This window comes from Natrix helvetica (genome assembly GCF_964273705.1).
Source record: "Natrix helvetica genome assembly, chromosome: 2".
Classification (NCBI taxonomy): Eukaryota; Metazoa; Chordata; class Lepidosauria; order Squamata; family Natricidae; genus Natrix; species Natrix helvetica.
The window spans coordinates 115,765,786-115,785,316 of NC_138552.1; the positions used below are offsets into that span (position 1 = coordinate 115,765,786).

The 19,531-nt window shown below is 44.2% G+C and overlaps 1 protein-coding gene across 13 annotated transcripts in view; it reads right to left on the reverse strand.

Annotated features, from left to right (window-relative positions):
• HDAC4 (histone deacetylase 4) overlaps positions 1 to 19,531 on the reverse strand; it is a 318,456-nt gene that overhangs the window by 69,471 nt on the left and 229,454 nt on the right. For all 13 annotated transcript variants that reach the window (XM_081945679.1, XM_081945681.1, XM_081945680.1 and 10 more), the window contains one exon: positions 18,580 to 18,700. In XM_081945679.1, the coding sequence (XP_081801805.1) occupies positions 18,580 to 18,700 (121 nt within the window). The remainder of the gene's footprint in view (positions 1 to 18,579; positions 18,701 to 19,531) is intronic.

A 19,531-nucleotide genomic window follows, 5' to 3' on the forward strand; every position in this document is an offset into this window, starting at 1 on the left:
CTATCCTAGTCTCCCTTTATTTATTTATCAGTACAATTACAACACACACACACACACACACACACACACACACACACACACACACATATATATATATATATATATATATATATATATATATATAGTTCGTGAACCCTAGGAAGCTTTGAAGTTGGTTTGCAGGTGCGAGGGGGTTGCCAGCCTGGGATGGCTTGTACAAGATGGACAGCTTGTCTATCTCTATTCCCTCATTTGACACTTGGTAACCCAGGTAGTCTGTATGCAGTGGAATTCACATTTTGATAGCTTGACATACAGATTAGCTGCCAGAAGTTTTTCCAGTACCTGGCGGACCAGGGGTATGTGGTCACCCATGGTCTCAATGTAGATGAGGATAATGTTCAGATAGACGAGGACCGCCTTGTAGAGGTGCTCATGCAGCATCTCGTTTATGAACACCGCTGTGGCTCCCTGCAGTCCAAAAGGAATCACTTTGAATTGGAAGCTCCCTAGGGGGCAGTTGAATGCTGTTTTCCACTCATCTCCCTCTCTGATGTGTACTTGGTAGTATGCTTCTCTGAGGTCTAGTTTGGTGAAGACTTTTCCCTTGGCCAGGTGAGATAGCATGTCCTTCATGAGGGGGAGAGGGGTATAGATTGTGTACATACATGGCATTGATTCTTCTAAAGTCCACACACAATCTCATAATTATATCTTTTTTTTCTTTGAAGAGGACTGGAGCTGCGACCTGTGGTTTGGCTGGCTTGATGAACCCCCTTGCTAGGTTTTTGTCTATATATTTGCACATTTATTGCATTTCCCAGGGCATCATGATGTACACTTTAGGCTTGGGTAGTTTTGCCTCGGGGATGATTTTGATGGCGCAGTCTGCCTCATGATGGGGTGGGGGGCAGGACGTTGCACTTAGCCTCGCTGAATACTTCTGTGACATCCTGATATTCCCTCAGGATTTGTTCGGTCTCTGGGGGTTTTGTAGGATGTGGCTGCCAGTCATTCTGGTGGGCTCTTTTGGAGGGTTCCCTGAGTGGGTGGTGTTTCTGCTTGCTGGCGTTGGAGGAGTCTCCCTTGCTATCCTAAGTCTGCGGATACCCCCTTGCCACCAGATGGTCGGTCTCCACTTGTCTAGGCAGGAGAGTCCCAGTATGACTGCATCTGTCATTTTGGGGGATATTATGAATCAAATTCCCAGGGATCTGCTACCTCTAGCTTCCCTGGTTCAGTCAGGTGGATAGCATAGGCTCCCCCCATTAGGGATCCATCGATCTGTTTAAACTGGATCAGGCGGGCCAGTCTTTTCACTCGGATCCCCAGTTTCAGGACCGTGGTTAGGTTGATCAAGCATTTAGTGCAGCCTGAGTCTATTAGGGCTTGAAAAGTCCCCTGGGTCCCCCTTTTTGGGGTTGTGAGGTGTATTGGGAAAACGAAAGGGGGAACAGGTTCACTCACCATTGGCTTGTTTTCGCCCTCATCGTCACTGCCATAGGATTCTGGCGACTGTTCGTCATTGCCTGGGGTTCCACCCCTGCAGAGGTCCTGCAGGACCTCTGCAGCCTGGAGGGTCTTCCAGATGTGTCGGCGGCATGTTTGGGGCCTCATTCTGGTTGTGTCCTGGGTGGTGGCTCTGGCCTTGGTTTTGGGGCTGGGGTTGCGCATGCAGATGCCATGTGGCCTATCTCCTGCGTTTGTAGCATTTCAGCAGACTTCGAAGGAATACTGGTCTGGAGGACCACTGCGGTGCTGTGGTTCCCCGTTGGCTGGGCAGTTTCAGGTCGGGTTGACCGCTCTCTTTTGTGTCCGGTTGCTTTCTCATGTCATAAGGCGCACAATCCGCTGTCAACTTTTATTGTTACTCAGAACCACTCAGAGAGTCCGTTTGGGATGTCTCAGTAAGCGGTTACCTGGGCAAATTGCTTGTCCAAGCTTGTTTGAAAATATGCAACTACAGCCACTCTGGTAAAGAAGGTAGCCTCCCAATGGCCCTCCTAAATTCGTGGATGTGTTATTTGATGGGAGCACATCAAAGAGCACATCTCTTTGCTTTAGGTTGCTGAGTTCATCTTCCACATACCGGTCCTCCTTCGTCTCCTCAAATCTGGTCTCCATCAGTCGTAGGAAGTAATCTACGTCTTGCAGTTAGGGGGCTCTCCTCTTGTGGAGGGCTGCTAGCCATTCCCTTGCTTCTCCCTCTAGTCCCTCTGTGATGGTATTTACCATGGCTCTGGGGGATGGGTAGAGGTGTCCATAGCGTTCTAGGTGGATCTCAGCTGAGTCAAGTAATAGAGCTAGCTGATCTGAGTCCCCATCAAACTTCCCCCTGAACCGAGGCAGTTCGTTCAGCACTGCTCCTCCCACCTTTGTATTCTTGCACTTGGTGTGGCTGACCATCTTCCTCAGCTCTAGTTCGGAGGGAGGGATGAGGTTGTCTGCCTGGGCAGCCTACCTGCTGTGTGGGAGAGGCACTGGCTGCTGTTTTGGACTCCTTCTTTTCCTAATGGGTGGAGGAGGGGGTCTGCATCTCCTCCCTTCAAAAGGATCGGATGTTCCTCCCATCTCTTTTGGGTGGCATGATGGCCCCTCATCACAAAGGGTAGCCCAGTCAAATTCCTCACTCAGTTGCTCTATTGCACTCCCCAGAGGTTCCATCAGAGGCTTTGGGAGCCTGGCTTGTTCCCAGTCCCACATCCAGTCCACTCTTGCCAGCTCACTCAGTGCCCTTCCCTTTTTCTGGGCATTGGGGTAAGGGAACTCAACCTGAGCTGCTTTAGAGGTTAACTTCCACCACTACTCATCCCTTCTTGCTTCGGTCGCTGGAGCAGGCATCTCAGCTTTGATGTCTGGAGCAGGCTGCACTCCGGCTGAAATCAGGCTCTCTTCGGATAGCCCACCCTCTGCCATGGTTGCCTGAGTTTCCCTCCAGGAACCCCAGTTATCGGGGAGTGATTGGAGAGTTCAGGATTCAAGAAACCCAGTAATCTTGATAGATTTTAAAAGGAGATCTGACTCTGTCAGTTTCTGAAAGATGCCCTAATTAACTTATGAGCCTCAAGCCAAGTTTCAAAAGAAATCCAGTCATTTATTAGGAACAATATTTAGCAATACTCCACATGGAGTCAGATCTGACCTCACTTAAATTATGGCTGAACTTTACCCCTGTTTCTCCCCTCCCCTATGTTTAGAGTTTGGCACAAACCAAGACCGCAAGGCAGGGAATGGGCAGTAGACATCCAAGAATCCCTCTTGACCTTTAGGGGCCTTGCTTTTCAGGTATTTGGTTATGAGCGTTTCTGAATATGAGCTCATGGGATCAGTTGGGATTGCTGCTAGTGCACTACCCTCCTTGCTACATAGCAACCTCCCTGCCTGAGCTGCTGTAGGCCATCTCAGGGTTGATGGTGGTGTTCCCCAAACTTATGGTCTTGGGAGACTTGAACCTACCATTCCTGAGTTGGGCCTTGTCAGCGGCCCAGAAGTTCATAGTCAGCATGTTGGCCATAGCCTACCCTAGATCATCCTGGATTCAACTCAGGACGGTGGTCACAAACCACATATGATCTAGTCAAAGCAAGTGCAACATGATCGGATGGGGAATCTAATGTTATAATCCCACCATGGTGGGATCACACCCTTGTTGTCTTGAGATTCTATTATGCAGGAGGCTGGACCCATTTGAGTAGTCTGTCCCCAGCAACTGATGGACCCAAGTGAGCTCCACAGGGAACTGGGAAATATTCTGGGGTATTACCACATGGTCCTGCCGAAGTTCTGGTTATGTCCTGGAACTAAAGGACAGTCAAGACTTTGGACAGGATCATGCCTGTGTAGCCTGTCTTGACCCATTACTTCTGACACTCCCCCTGGTTCATGGAGGACTACGCATGCCCAAGATGGTGAGGTGGAGGACTACACATGCCCAAGATGGTGTCCTGTCACATTTGAGGAGAGCTTCGGGGAGATGGTTGTCCTTCTTGGGGCTTGCAGGGGTACTCTATTCCATCGTTGGTTCCAGGTCCAGCTATGAGAACTTCCTGGGACCTCGGGGATACCCTTGAGCTGCGACGTCCTGCCTTATAGCCGGAACATCATGAGTAAAATGGGGTGGTTAGCGGTGAAAGGAGAATGGAGAGCGTCGGCAGCTGCTGGCGTGGGTGTGGTCAGCAGCTGCGGCAGGATGCCCGGGCTGGGGTCTCTGCAGCCGGTGTGGGTATGGTCGGCGGTGGGGCAGGATGCCCAGTCTGGGGTCTCTACAGCTGCCGCTCCCCACACCGTGATGTTATCCCGGTTGCTCCCCCCATCTCCCTTCTTATGAACATGATAAATTAGATCAGTGGGGAGGGGCTGAGGCAGCTGGCATGGATACTAACGCCTGCGGAAAATGGCTTCGGGAGTTGGCGTGGGCGTAGTTGGAGTGGGGAGGGCTTCGTTATGCCCTCCCCCGGTATTACCACCGTTGCCTGGACCACTGTACTGTGCCATTTGGCCATTTGGCCCCCCCTCCTGTGATATTATGGACTGGGTCAACAGAGTGCGGCCCTGGCGATGGATATGAGTGTGGCTGGCATGGGCGGAGCTTAGCTGTTGGAGTCGGAGTTGGAGCAGCTGCTGATGCCGCTGCTGTCCTCGTTGCCGCCATCACTGGCCACTTCACCACCTCGCAAGCTAGCATCTGCTGCGATTTTGGACAGCTGTCCGTTACCCTTGCATATTGTCCCCAACACCGACTATTTTTATGATGGACATAAGCTTCCTGCTACCCACTTGAACACTGCCGGCTGCCCCCCCCGGTGGACATGTCATCTCCTCGTTCCATCTCCCCATGATGTCATCCTGTTTGGTTGATGCCACACTCTCCTCTATGCTATACTGCGACAGAACTTTATTCCCTCTGGGAACTCCCCCTTTCCCGGGGATGGCCTTCTGACCTATCAAGACGCTTCCTTAATGACGGATCTTGGGATCCCGAGAGGTGGCATGCGAAGAAGAGACTTCTTAAGGGTTTTTTACAGGGGCTTTTAAACCAAATTTTAAGGGGGGGAGAGGGTTGATTCGGATGGCTCAGACAGGCTTGGGGGGGGGGGAGTCTGCCAGGGCACAGGCCAGAGCTAACTAATGGGCGCGGGTTGGGAGGGCTAGGAAGGGTTGGGATTCCGGGGGAGACATTAAGCCATTCCATTGGAGGGTTCACCATCTCTACTCTTTGTGGGAGAGGGAGATATGGTGGGGGCCGAGGGCCAAATGATGTTCGGAGGACGCAGGTTTGCTGTTTAAGAGCGATCGCGCGTTCCGACCCTCATCGCCCTTCTCGCACCCCCGGGTGCTTGGGATTACAGGACCCTGGTCTCCAGCTGGTATCGCTTAACGCCATGTCCGTGGTACATAAGGCTCCCCTCATTTACGACCTCATACAAGAGGGTAGAGCGGACCTGGCATGCATTACGGAGACCTGGTTGGGCCATGAGGGTGGGGTGCCCCTTAGCGAACTATGCACACCAGGCTTCCGGGCATTTCACCAGCCAAGAGCCAGGGCAGGGGCGGGGGGGTGGCAGTGGTTATTAGGGAAAGTCTCAGACCTCAGGAGGTCACTGTGCCTCAGATAGGCGGGTGTGAGTCCCTCTGTGTGAAGTGGGGCCTTGGAGCTCAGGTGGGCCTTTTTGTTACGTACCTGTCTCCCTGCTACGTTTCACCGGCCCTGCCAGAGCTGCTGGATGTGTTAGCTGGATTGGCGGTTGATTTCCCCAGGCTTATGGTCCTGGGGGATTTCAATCTGCCTTCCATTGGCGAGACATCCGAGTCAGCTCGGGAGTTCATGGCTTCCATGACAGCTATGGACCTAACTCCGTTAATTCAAGACCCCACCCATAATGGGGGACACACGCTCGACCTGATTTTTGTCTCTGGGCAGTGGATGAATGATCTAGATTTAGGAGATATTTCTATTCAACCCTTGTCATGGTCTGATCATTTCCTCATCAGGCTTGACTTCCATACTGCTACCCCTCACCGCAGGGAGACTAGATGGTTCCGCCCCAGGAGCCTGATGGACCCTGAAAGGTTCCTGATGGAGCTTGGGACTTTTCCTGAATCCCTTGCTCACAACTCGACCGAAGCCCTAGTGGAAGCCTGGGATAGGGTGGCCGCTGGAGCCTTGGATCGCGTTGTGCCTTTGCGGCCTCTGACCCGGTGTCGATCCCGGGTGGCTCCCTGGTTTACCAAGGAGCTCCGGAGATGAAACGCTGGAAAAGACGCCTAGAGAGTGGCTGGAGGGCCAGCCGGTCCGAATCTGATCGAACACTAGTAAGAATTCATATTAAATCCTAAATCCGCCACCTCATCAGGAGCATGCCCAGGCATTGTAGGGAGGTCATACAGGCACGTAGAGGCCACACACACTACTGAGCCTCATTTTGATTTGTTTTAAGGACATTACATCAAAATTGGATCAGCCTGTAGTGTTTTTTTCCACTTTAATTTTGAGTGTAACTCCAAATCCAGACCTCCATGGGTTGCTAAATTTGATTTCCATTGATAATTTCTGTGTGATTTTGTTGTCAGCACATTCAACTATGTAATGACCAAAGTATTTAATAACAATATTTCATTCATTCAGATCTAGGATGTCTTATTTTTGTGTTTCCTTTATTTTTTTGAGCAGTGTATTATTACAAGCATTAGTACTACTGTTGTTAGATTATAGGACAAGGTAAAAGCAATAGGAAAGGCAATGCAGAATAAAGGCTAAACTTGAAAGCCGATACAGAAGGCTGTATAATTACTTTATATTGTTATGTATGTTTTGTGTTTTGTCTGTTCTTGTGGTGTTTTTTTTTTAAAGATTAAAATGTTCAATAAAAACTAGTTTAAAAAAAGAAAGACTCTGTGTTGATTTTAGGGGGATAAACGGTGTGTGTGTGGAGAACATGTATCCCTTCCCTGTAATGTAGGTCCATCTAGCAAAGGGAAAGATCTTCTCCAAGCTAGACCTAAGGGAGACATGAGGGAGGCATACTACAGAGTGAGGATCAAAGAGAGAGATGAATGGAAAACAGCATTTAACTGCCCACTGGGGAGTTTCCACTTAAGTAACGCCATTTGGGCTCCAAAGAGCCCCTGCGGTCTTCATGCAACTCATCAACAAGATGAGCATCTGTATAAGGGGGTCCTAGTGTACTTAGATGACATTCTCATCTTCACCAAAATGATGGAGGAGCACATGAAACTGAAAAAAAAGCTTTTAATGAAAAAGCTCCTGGCTGCAAATATATATGCTGTCCAAATGAGAATTCCATAAGATCCGCCTTGACTACCTAGGCTAGTGAGTATCGAGTGAGAGGGTAGAAATGAACCAAGGAAAAGTAAAAGCCATCCTGGAGTGGCAACCTCATTGAATCCATAAGCAACTGCACAGCTTTTGGGGGTTTGCAAACTTTTACCGGAAGTTCATCCCCTCCTTCGCCAAAGAAGCCTTGCCAATCACCAAACTGCTAAAAACAGGGAAGGGGGGAACCATGGCCCAGGCAACCACTAGAGTGGACTGTGGAGTGCCAGGAGGCATTTAAGAAGCTCAAGCGCCTATTCGACAACAATTGTCCCTGAGTCTTTTGTGCTCCCTTGGTAAATCAGGTGAGCAGCTGGGGCTCAGGACCCCGGAGAATGGCTCCGGTTAGCCTGGAGTGTTAAGGGGTAGTTGGTTTTGTTAGGAATACTATCCTTAATTATTTCATTATTCATTATTTCAATATATTATTCTCATGCCAATCACAGTATTATTTAAACATACAAAATAACACTATTCATATTCTTTGCTTTCATCCAATCTTTATGATTCTAGTATTAATACACATGTTTATATTAAAATATGTTCTTTCATCACTTAATTGCTCAGCATTTACCAATCACAATATTTTTAAGCTTGCCTGTTCTAATTTCTCCTTATGCCACCTTATAAAAAGAAGAAAAAATATGTTTTTCTTTCTTCTTTTTCCTATCCGCCTTCTATCCATCATCTCTTGCCCACATCAATACTTTAATTATTGAGAGTTCCGGTTCCGGCGGCAGCGGCGACGGGCAGCTCTTTGCCCGCTCCGGCTCTCCGGTGGGCTTCCCCACTCCTTGGGGGGCACAGGACACCCCTCAGAGGGGTCCTGCCGGAGGGGCGGCATCGCGGGGAGCTCCTGCATCGGCGGCGGCCGGCGGGAGGTCTCTCGCGCGCCCAAGGCACCGGGGAGCTAGATCGGAGGGCGCCTCGCGTTTCTGCGCTTCGCGCCTCGCTAAAGCCGTCGGGAGAATGAAGCAAGTGAAGGAAGCAGCTGCGGTGCGGTGAGGCTGCTTCTCTCTTCATGCCCTATTTTGCACAAAGAACTAGTTAGCTTTCTTTAAATAACTTTCGGAGTATTCTGGAGGCGCGGCTGGAGGGAGGGGGGTTTCCCCCCCCCTTGGATAAGCGGCGAGGAATAATCTTGCTCTCAGCCCCCGGGGAAGGAGGAGGGGGGAGAGCCAACGAATGAAGCCTCACCCAGGTTGGATGATTTTCTTTGCAATTTAATTTCACTATTTACTGAGATTTGAGGACCTTTGGAACTTTTTAAAACTTTGATATGCCTCTGTGCCCAAAACTGGCAGGGCAAGATGGCACACTTCCGTTGTCTTTATGAACTGTGAAACCTGACTCCACCTTTAAAATTCAGGCTTCCGGTCTTTGTCTCCGTGTCTCCCAGAGGAATCTCTTGTGGATTGGTCTTTTTGAACTTTCTAGGGGAAACCTTTCATCTATTGCCAGACTTATTAGAGAGATTCTCTTCTGCCTGGTTCTTCTGCTCCCGGACCTCACCTGGCTACCCTTCTTTTCTAACTGTTTATCTTATATATGGACTGAACTTCTAATGTTATAAAGGATGGCATCCAAAAGACCACCTCCTGGGAAATCTGGCTTTGCCACATCTGCTCCAACATCTGTAACATCCAGTCCAGCCACACAGTCCAAGATAACAGAACTGATGCAACCTAAGACTATAGAGATGGACTTTCAACAAATGCTTCAACAAATTTTACAGGGCCAGGAGGAAATCAAGAAACAGCTAAGGGAAATGAAAGATGAAATTAAAGAAAATCAAGCCCAAATTTATAAGAACTCACAGAGACTGGATCTTGTGGAAGGGGGGGTGGAGGAGGTGAGGGGGGGGGTGGAAGCTGTGCAGAAAGGGAACAAAGATCTTGACATCCAACAGATGAAATTAGAATTTGAGAGAATGTCCTATTATCTTAGATTTCAAAATGTTATAGAAGAAGATGGGGAAAATATAAGGGACATCATGACAAACATTCTGGCTGACTATACACACAAAGAAAAACAACAGATGGGGTGGGATATAGATCTGGTTTATAGAGTGAATTCAGCTTACGCTAGAACACACAATGTACCCAGGGAGGTTCATATTAAATTTCTTAGAAAAAGCACAAGAGATGAAATTCTGGGTGTACAAAGGGGGCAAGCATTGATATATCATGATATGGAGATAACCATTCTGAAGCAGATCCCTAAGAAGATTAGAGAAAAAAGAAAAAATTATTCGCAATTAGCGAATAAATTATACCAGAAAGGGGTGTGGTTTAGATGGTTGATGCCTGAAGGTATGCTGATATTCTGGGAGGAGACAAGAATTAGAATTAATTCACCCATAGAGGCGCAGGCCTTTATGGAAAAAAATAAAACATTCCTAGAGAAACCACCAGATACCACAACGGACACGCAGGACACGGGAGGGGCCAGAGCTCTGCCAGTGGAGGGAGATGGGGCAATAGCAAGAAGACTCAGATCACAAAAATAAACAAGAAAATCATATTATTATAAACTGACCGAAAGTGAAAATGGAATTATATTTGGATTTTATACTGTAATGTTTAATTTGATTGAATTTAATAATAGAACTAATATGCTGACTGTAATCAATTATATACTAATGCATTATATTAAATGTATACTATGGGTATGGAGGGAGGGGGGCCTCACACACTTTGCAACTGCCAAAATTTGTATACCTGTCCATTTACCCTTTTCCCTATAAATCTTGAAAAACCAATAAAATTTTATTATAAAAAAAAAAAAAAAAAAAAAAAAATACTTTAATTATTATTTTTTTTAACTTGCCTCCCATATTCTTCTCTTAAATCTTTATCTTTGACTGTATCTGTATCCTGCCTAATCAATCTAAGTGTTTCTCCCATCCCTACCCTCTTCCACTGTCTAGCTTTGAATTATCAGCCCAAACCCCTGTCTCCTTTCCCAAAGTATCTTCCTGCTCCTCCCGTTCTCTTTTCATATCTCTTAAAATATTTCCCCCTGGTTTGATTCATCAAACATTATTAATTTTATTAATGACACCTCATTATCTTCTTTCTGTTGATTCCTCAATTCTGTTTTCCCCTCTATTCTTTCTGCTAGCACCTTCCTTTCCTGGGCATCTTGCTCATTATTCATTGTCCTTTGTATGATTTTTTCCAATTTTTGATCTATGCCACCCATTAATTCCATCATTGCCTTGTGCTCTTTCTGTATAATATTCTTTATGCTTTGAAACATCAAATCCATCTGAATTAAAGTTCCGCTCATTTGCTCCTTCTTTTGCATCTTATCTTGTTTTGATAAATTCCACTTTTGGTCAATAGCCCAAGAACCATTTATTCCAACCTGAGGTCACTCTTCAAAGTAGCCACTGTTCACATTTCAGTTACATCCATTTATATAGTTCAGGGAGTTATCCAAGCCTCTTTGAGTCACCTTTATAGATTCAGTCATATAGTTTAACATTCAGGAGTCATTTTAATTAAATGTCTTCCTTGTTCTCACATTTAAATCTCCAGTGGTCATACAGTAGATGTATATAGTCCAGTAAACATTTTCACAGTCCTTTAAATGGTCCCAGGCTTGTATATTTTCCTGCAGGTGGCGCTTGTAGTTTCATTTTCACTAGTATTACTAGAAATCTGATTTTAATTATTTTAAATTGTAATTCAATTATAGAATCAATGTTAATTTTTTTAATCTGTAATTCCAGTATTTTATATTACCTTCCCAATGTCGCGTCTTCCCAATTTGAAAGTCCAATTTCCTGCATTTTAAAGAAGAAAAAATCCCTCCCTCCCCACCCTTTAATCCTTTCCTTCACTCTGGTAATTTTCTCAAAGTATTTGATCACCACTTTAATCAATAGTTCTAAATTTCTCTTTTGGCGTTAAGCTTTGAGTTAAAAAATTATGGTATACAGTTCCACACACTGTTCACCAAAATCTGCTCCAACTCAAAGCCTATGTGGTCACCGGTTGCCCCAGCCATCTTAGCTGTCTCATCTCCTCTTCTCAATGAGGCTGAGAGGGAAAGTAATCCGGGGTCAAGCAGCAGTGCTGTGACTACCAAGACCTTGCAGGGCATCCTTCTTTGCTTCACCACCCCTCCAAGGTGGCTTTGGCTCCTTTTGGAGCCCACTAATGGGGGCAACTTGGCACGGGAGTGCAGAGATCCACTCTCCATGTCCAATCTCACTGCAACATCAGCCAGAAGTCGTCTGGACAACATTCTCATTTTTTTTCCAATCAGATTTTTATTTTATATTTTTTATACATATCAATATGTGAATGGTGTGGTATCTGAGTATCATACATTTCAATACACATGCATTTAATCTTATTACTCCTAGATATTACATTTCGTTTCCATTATTTCATATTATTTATATGCGCCTTTTAATGTTACCCTTTATTTCTAAACCTTCTTTCTGTTCTTTTGTCTATCTTAACACACACACTTCCCCTCTTATTTGTATCTCTATTTTAACTCATATCATTGTAATATTCAAAGACGTGTTTTTCACCTTTGTTGTTTATATTTCCTTAGTTAAATCAAAATTTCATCCTTCATTCTTTCATTATTCAATGTCTCAATATACAGTTTTAGTACCAATCACAATTATTTATACAATTAAAGTACATTATTCATATTATTTCCAGTTCTTCAATCCATGTAATTCTACTATTAATACACATTTAGATACACACACACACACACACACACACACACACACACACGCACACACACACACGATGAGGGAGAAACAATTTTGAATGAGATCATTAATCTGACTTTCCTGATTTTTCCCTTCCCCAATTGTACCTAAACCAAATAATATCAGTGTCCTCTGTTCCAGATACTATTATGCTTCTGTTACATGAGACAGTTGTCCATTTTAATCAGAGGATAATAGAATATGGTACACATACAATGCAGTTGATGTGGAAAAAATTGAGGAGCAAATGTTGTAGGACCTGGATGAAAATCCAAGAATCTCCCATCATGAATGCTGAATGTGTCAGAGACCTTTTGGTTGCGTTCCAGCTGCACTCCCAAGTTTCTGTGACTGTGACAACTCTGACTGTACTGTTAATTCCACAGGGGTGTGGCATCACCTGGATGGCTGTCCTATTTGCCCTATCTTTTTCATCTTCACATGGGCCTGCCCATGTTGGCCAGGAGGGAGTGTCTTTTGCACACACAAAAATGGTTGGCTCCTGGAGTTCATGTTCTGGCTAAACATCTTTGCTCTACCTGTATTGTCTGCCAGCAACATAATATTGGCCTTCTTAAGGACATTTTTGCCCCAATTTGGTATCCCTATCTATTTGGGAAGTGATAGGGGTGCACACTTTGTAAACCAGGTAATTAAAGAAATATGCATTGAATTGTCAGGTGGACCCTGTTAGAATGTGTTGACCCTCAGGCCTGCCTCTCTGCCATCTTTTGTGCACCTGGCTGAAATACAAGCTTTGGACAGCATCATGTTAGATTATTACCGTGCCTCAGTTACAACCTTAAAGACTTGTCATTCACAGGTTGCTTTAAAATAAAAATAAAAATACTTTTCATTCTTGCTAGTCCTTGGCACATTAGGTACTGGTGAAGGTATTTCAACGAAAGAATTGCCTGGCTACTCGTTGTAAGGGTCCATTCCAGATATCTTGACCACCTATACTGCTGTAAAGTGTCAACATCTGGCCTCTTGGGTGCATGTCTTACACTGAAAGAAGGTACCAGCTCCAGAGGAGGAGACCCCTCAACTCAGGTCACCTGGCTGCTACAAGGCAAAGACTGAAGCTTTGCCCAACAGGAAGGCAAGTGCTAGTAACCTCTGCCCCTGCTCTCCGTACAACCTTCGCCGAAAACCATTCCAACACCGAGTAACTCTTTTCTACCTACCATCAACGAACAAGAAAGGACCAGCTTCATGTAAGCCCAGCAGCAACTGCAAGAAACAACCTGCTTTAGGAGATGTCTTATGTCTGCAGTCTGGACCAGCGCTGCATTGCTCCTCTACAGTTCCATTCTGTATTTAGGGTTGAATGTCCCATCATTCAAATGGTTCATCCTGTCTATCCCCTTTTCTATATTTGCCTTGCTGAAATGCTTTTAATCAAAGTAGATGTCCTCCTTCATTTTAAATGAAGGATATTTTGTTTTATTAATTAATTAAAACTTACAATTTAAACAGCTGATGTGCTAGGTATTAGATGGTCAATTGTTGGTGTTGTCCTCCAGAACAAACAGGAGGGACTATGAGGGGAGAAAATATGAATTGGGAAGTTGCAGGTAATAGGCCTAGGAGTGAGTTTGCAAGCTTCACTGAACCAAAGTTTTAAACTAATATAATTGCAAAATGACTAATATTTCCAAATGTGCTGATTTGTGTCTGCATTTTCTGCAAAGTTTGTACTTGTATGGATATATTTAGAGCAGGAAGTATGAGATGGTGGGAAATGAGGAACTGGAAGTAACAAGTGTCTGAGAACTTCAAATGTACATGGTGTCAGGGTTCCAAATAACATCCACTCTCTGTTTGCGGAGAGTGACGGTCAGTGACAGTAAGACAGAACAAGAAAGTAAGTTGTGAAATGCATGCAGAAAAGTATAAAAAGAATGTCTTGGGAAGAGTTCAGGGTCACCGGCCGTAGCTAGTCCTTGCTGGATTCAGCTATGCCAGTGGAAGCTTATTGCAATAAGTTGCTAATCTAAATAATGCTATGTTTGCTATTCATGTTCAAAATTGTTCATGAAACAATAAACCTCTGATCTTAAAGTAAGATTTATTGCCTGTGGTTGCTTGTGATTTCCCTTTGTTTTTTATATAGGGAAATTTATTTCTCTCTCTCTCCCTCCCCCCCCCTCACACACACAAAGTTTAATTCTAACATTTCAGTGCTAAACATATTTTATACATATTTAATAATACTGTCATTCAAAATCAAATTTTCCACATCTTCATATCTATTTATATTAAGATATTATCCTAATATCTATCACTACATATAAAATAATTGTACAACCTGTATAATTCTAACATTAGTACACATTATTAAAACATATTCATAAGATATTATTTTACTCTTCTTTCCCTTATCCATTATCTCTTGCCCGTATCTGAACCTTTAATCTTATTTTCTTTTTGGCTTGCCTCCCATATTTGTCCCTTAAAGCTTTTACTCCATCTATTTGACTATGCAATCTAGCTTTTTCTCCCATCTCTACCCTTTCCCACTGTCTAATTTCAGAACTGTCTATTCCACATCCTATCTCTTTTCCTCAGTTCTTTTCCTGTTTCTCCCATTCCCTTTTTAAGTATTTTACTTTTTTAGTTCCTTAATCACTATTAGTTTTAGTAACTAGTAACTTGTTATCTTCTTCTTGCTGATTTCTCGGTTCCGCTTTCCTTTCCTTTCCATTCCTTCTGGTGGTACATTAATTCAGGTCTTTGCCCATTATACCTTAGATTATATTTTCCAGTTTTTGGTCTATGCTGTCAAATATTTCCTTAATGCTTTGAAAAAGCTCCATTCCGTTTAGCCTCCGTTCACTTCTGTCTTGTATTGCATCTGTGTTTAATAGTTCTCCTTTTTTTGCCAGCTGTCCAGGATTTATTAATTCTAAACAAAACTTCCAAGTCACAATTTTAAACGTCTCATCAACTGGATTGTCGCGGGTGGTGGGTGCGCATGCGTGTGTAGTGTGCGTGCACGTGGTAGATGCCCAGCCCCGTCGCAGTGTACCGGTTGCGACGGGTTCTGGAACCCACCACTGGTCTCCGGTCTGTGAAAGAGTGATGGGAGGCATTGCACAGTGTGTTAGAGAGACTGCAGGCAGTAAAGTGTTGCTGACAAGGCCAGGCCGCCCTGCCATCTGTCCCACCCCTTGGGCTTACTTACAGGAGGCAGCGAGTGTGCATGGGGCCTGGCATCCTTGGGGACTGTCTTGTTCTGATCGCTCTCTTTTCATCCAGGACACGCTCGCTGTCTCCTGTCTGTATGCCCAGCAGTGGGATGGTCTCTCACTGGCGGCTGTGCAGGTTGGATCTAAGGCTGACTATGTTCAGGCCAGGTTGGCCGCCACAAGTTGTAGATCAGCACCGTGCCCACACTAGCACCTCCATGCCCCGCTTGATGGCCTGGCTTCACAGCCCCCTTTCACCGGGACTGCCCTGTGTGGGAAAGCAACAGCTGGTGGGAGTGCTTCCAATCTTTCCCCCTCCATCGCTCCTTCCTGAAGAGGAAGATTGGGATGTCATGAAAAGCGTTTGCAAGCTCATTTGGGGCAATGAAATCCTTTGCTTGAAGCCTCCAAGGTTTGCAAGCCTTGGTTTGCAAACGCCTTTCGCACTGTTGCAGTCTCAGTACGAAGAGTGTTTGCAAGCCGGTGAGATTTTGGGGCAGTGAAATCGCCTTGCCTGAAACCTCTCATCAGCTTTCAAACACTCTTTATGCCGAGACTGGAACGATGCAAAAGGCATTTTCAAGCCAATGAGAGGCTTCAAGCAAGGCAATTTCACTGCCCCAAAATCTTGTCATCTTGGAAATGCTCTTCAGCTGGATCTAGTAAAAGCCTCAGTTCGCAGAGAACAGAAGTCTAAAGTACTGTTGTCATGTTCCGGAGTTCACATTGAAAATAAACAGAGAGTCAGTTTGTTTGGTGAAAAACTACGTGATAACTGGCACTAAGTGACTATGATACAAAGGTAAGCAAATCCAAGTTCGTTCTAACAAAGTTAACCCCATCACCATATATTACCCCACCCAGTTCTACCCACAAATCCACCAAATTACCCAAATGATACCCCTAATCACCAGCACCAATCACCATGACCCTCAGCCACACCCCCACTCAGTGTCATCATTGCCTCCTTCCTTATCGGCTGCACACAAGTAGAAGAATTACTTCAGAGTAGGCAGCTACACCTGAGTAGAAGAGTTACCATATTTTTCAGAGTATAAGATGCACTGGAGTATAAGACACACCAAGATTTTAAAGAGGCAAATTAAAAAACAATGTTTTGCCCTATGCAGACCTCCCAAAAACTGTCCGTTTTTTTGTGAAAACGGGCCTGTTTTTTCTGAAAAAAAAAAGCATGCATAGCCTTTAGGAGGCTTATAGAGTGCTCCTGGGGGCTGGGGGGGCAAAATGAGAAAAAACGGCTCTCCCCGGCCCCCAGGGGCACTCTGGAAGCCTCCTAAAGGTTATGCATGGCCATTTTGGTGAAGGGGGTGGGATTTCAGGAGGCCAAAATGCTGTATTCAGTGTATAAGACGTACCCAGATTTTCACCCTCTTTTTTGAGGGAAAAATACATACTCTAATACCCCAAAAGTACAGTACTTCAGAGTACAACTGAGTAGAAGAATTACTTCAGAGTAGGCTCTGAAGTGCAGCTTCTGTACAGGAGGTTCTAACAGGCTCCATCGACATCAGAGAGATGAGGAGAAGGGCTTCGGTGCCGGCTCCAGCGGTGTTAGCGGCAGAGTCGGCATTGGCAGCGTGTAAGCATGGCCGAGCGCCAGTGGTGTACTATAGTACTGCATGAACTGCAGGACATCAGTGCTTGTGTGCTGCTGATGAGGGTGTCTATGGGTTGAACTGATTGCAATGGGGAGGAGGGGTGAAAATGGGAATCTGCCATGGGCAATGGACATAGAAGTGGGCAGGGGCTTCCCATTTTGACCTATCCCCACTGCCATTGCCTCTGCTTCTGGACTCCAGCCTAAAACCAAATGGACAGTTCGACTGCCACCTCACCATGCCCCAGCACTGTTTCACCCCACCCCAGGATCCTACCCAGCTGTGCGCAAGCACTGATGGTTTTCTACCCTCCCCCCCAGGCTTTGCTGTTTACCCTCCCAGCCTTGTCTGGCCCTCACAGGTGTCCTTTGATATGAGCAATGTCGAGTGGGCCATGCCCACCCAGTCATGCTCACCTTGCCACACCCATCTGGCCCTTTGAGGGCAACCATAATGCTGATCCAGCCTTCAATGAAATTGAGTTTGACACTCCTGACTTAAAGGAACAGAACCAAAAATTTGTAGATCAGACAATTTCTTAAGGGAAGTGTGTTGACTTCTAGGTATAAAAATTAAAAATGTGACTGAGAGGTTCATTAATAGAAAAGAAGTAATAGAGGGGATTGAAGTTGCAAGAAATTTCGGAGAGAGTAACCATGTTATATTAGAAGTTAATACAATAAAGACTCAAGCAACAGAACATAAACAAACCAATGTCTTAGACTTTAAAAGAGCTGATTTTGACTAACTCAGAAGAAAGCTTGGGAAGGATACCATGAATAATGATCTTAAAGGGGAACTCAACTCAAGAAACTTGGGAAACTCAATAAAATTATAAAAGCCCAGACCAGCTCAATACTAAAAGTCATTTGACATGACATACAACTCTTGTTTTAATAGGCTAAGGGGTAATTAGTCCATGAATCCTAAATATGAATAATTAACATACATTTCATGCTTTTTAAGATCATAATATTAATAGGACTGTGCTTGGCTAATTAATACTTGGTTAATCTTTGCATTCTTTTAAAATATTTTTAATCCAATCTTTATTGCTTTTATAAATAACTCAAGTCAGCAAACATGCCTAATACTCCTTATCTAACAAAATGAAATTCAATGGTGAAAAAAGTAAGGTTCTACATTTAGGCAAGAAAAACAAAATGCACAGGTATAGTATATGTGTCACCTCGCTCAATGGTAGTAACTGTGAGAGGGATGTTGAAGTCCTAGTGGACATTCATTTAAATATGAGCCAGCAATGTGCTGCAGCTGCCAAAAAAGCCAACAAAGGTCTAGGCTGTATAAACAGAGGGATAGAATCAAGATAATGTGAAGTGTTAAAACCACTTTATAATGCCTTGGTAAGGCCACACTTGGAATAATGCATTCAGTTTTGGTCACCTCAATGTAAAAAGATGTTGAGACTCCAGAAAGAGTGCAGGGAAGAGCAACAAAGATGATTAGAAGACTGGAGGCTATCGGAGAAAAATAAATCTGCATACTGCATGTATGATTTTCAATGAAGTGTACCATGTATAAATAAAATGTCCCCGAAAGGAAAAATAAATCGCAAAAAAGCATGCCTTTATGGGAAAGCTTGTCAAGTACAAAAGCATACAAGATCTGGATTCCTAGATTAAGCGAGCTTTATATCTATCGATACCCAAATCAAAATGAACAACTGGAAAGCAGGTAACATTACATTTTCTGTACCTAACAGTTTCTTGCTGTCCAATTTCTGTCTGTTCAAAGGGTTGGTACCATAAATCAGCGTGTGTGCTTCTGAATGCACAGTCTGTAATTCTTCTAGAGTTGCTTTTCTTCCACGGATACACTAAAGGAGAAAAGGAAGCAGTGAAATTCAATTCCCCTTGATGGAAAAGCGGCATCCCAAATAGAAAAAATATATAAATAAAGATGTACACAAATGCCACTGACCAAAGAGATTACATTAGAAATGCAATGACTTCACAAAACTTCTCTATTTTAATTCTGAAATTTTGAACAATTGTATGCAAAATAAAGAATTTTAGGATGCTTGCTGTTTCAGAGACAGAAAAACAAGAATAATCTTACCACAATTTTTGTTCTAGGAACCTCATGGAGTGAGGTGGATATTTTTTGACTTAGAGATGATACTTCCTTCTGGTACTTATAAGGCAAGATCACCTCTGTCAGGAGGAGGAAATGCCCATATTGCCCACATCAGAATGAACAAATGGCTATTAACCTCCATGCCTTCCTAACCCCTTCTAGAGGTTTCTAGAAGAGAAATTATAGAAAATGTACATTTCCCCAAAATTTCCAAAAAAGACATAATAGAAAGAGTGGAAGAACTAGATCGGGGACTTTAATCCCAGAATTTCTAAAGAATCTTCTGGACAAAAGCTGTAAGAAGAAAATGCATGGTCAGCTTTATGATATTTGCTGAATGCATAAATGGAAGACACCTTACAGATGTCTAGATTCCCACTCTCCATATGTGAATGAATGAAAGCTATTTCCTATCACCTAATATATCAAGGAAAAACAATCTTTAATCCAAATGAAAAACTAGGTATACCACCTGTGATGTTTTCATACAGTTGCTTTCAGACAGAAATTGGCAGAAATGTTTATGCGAATTGTATTATCTGAAATAAACTGCACCAAGGATACCGTGAGG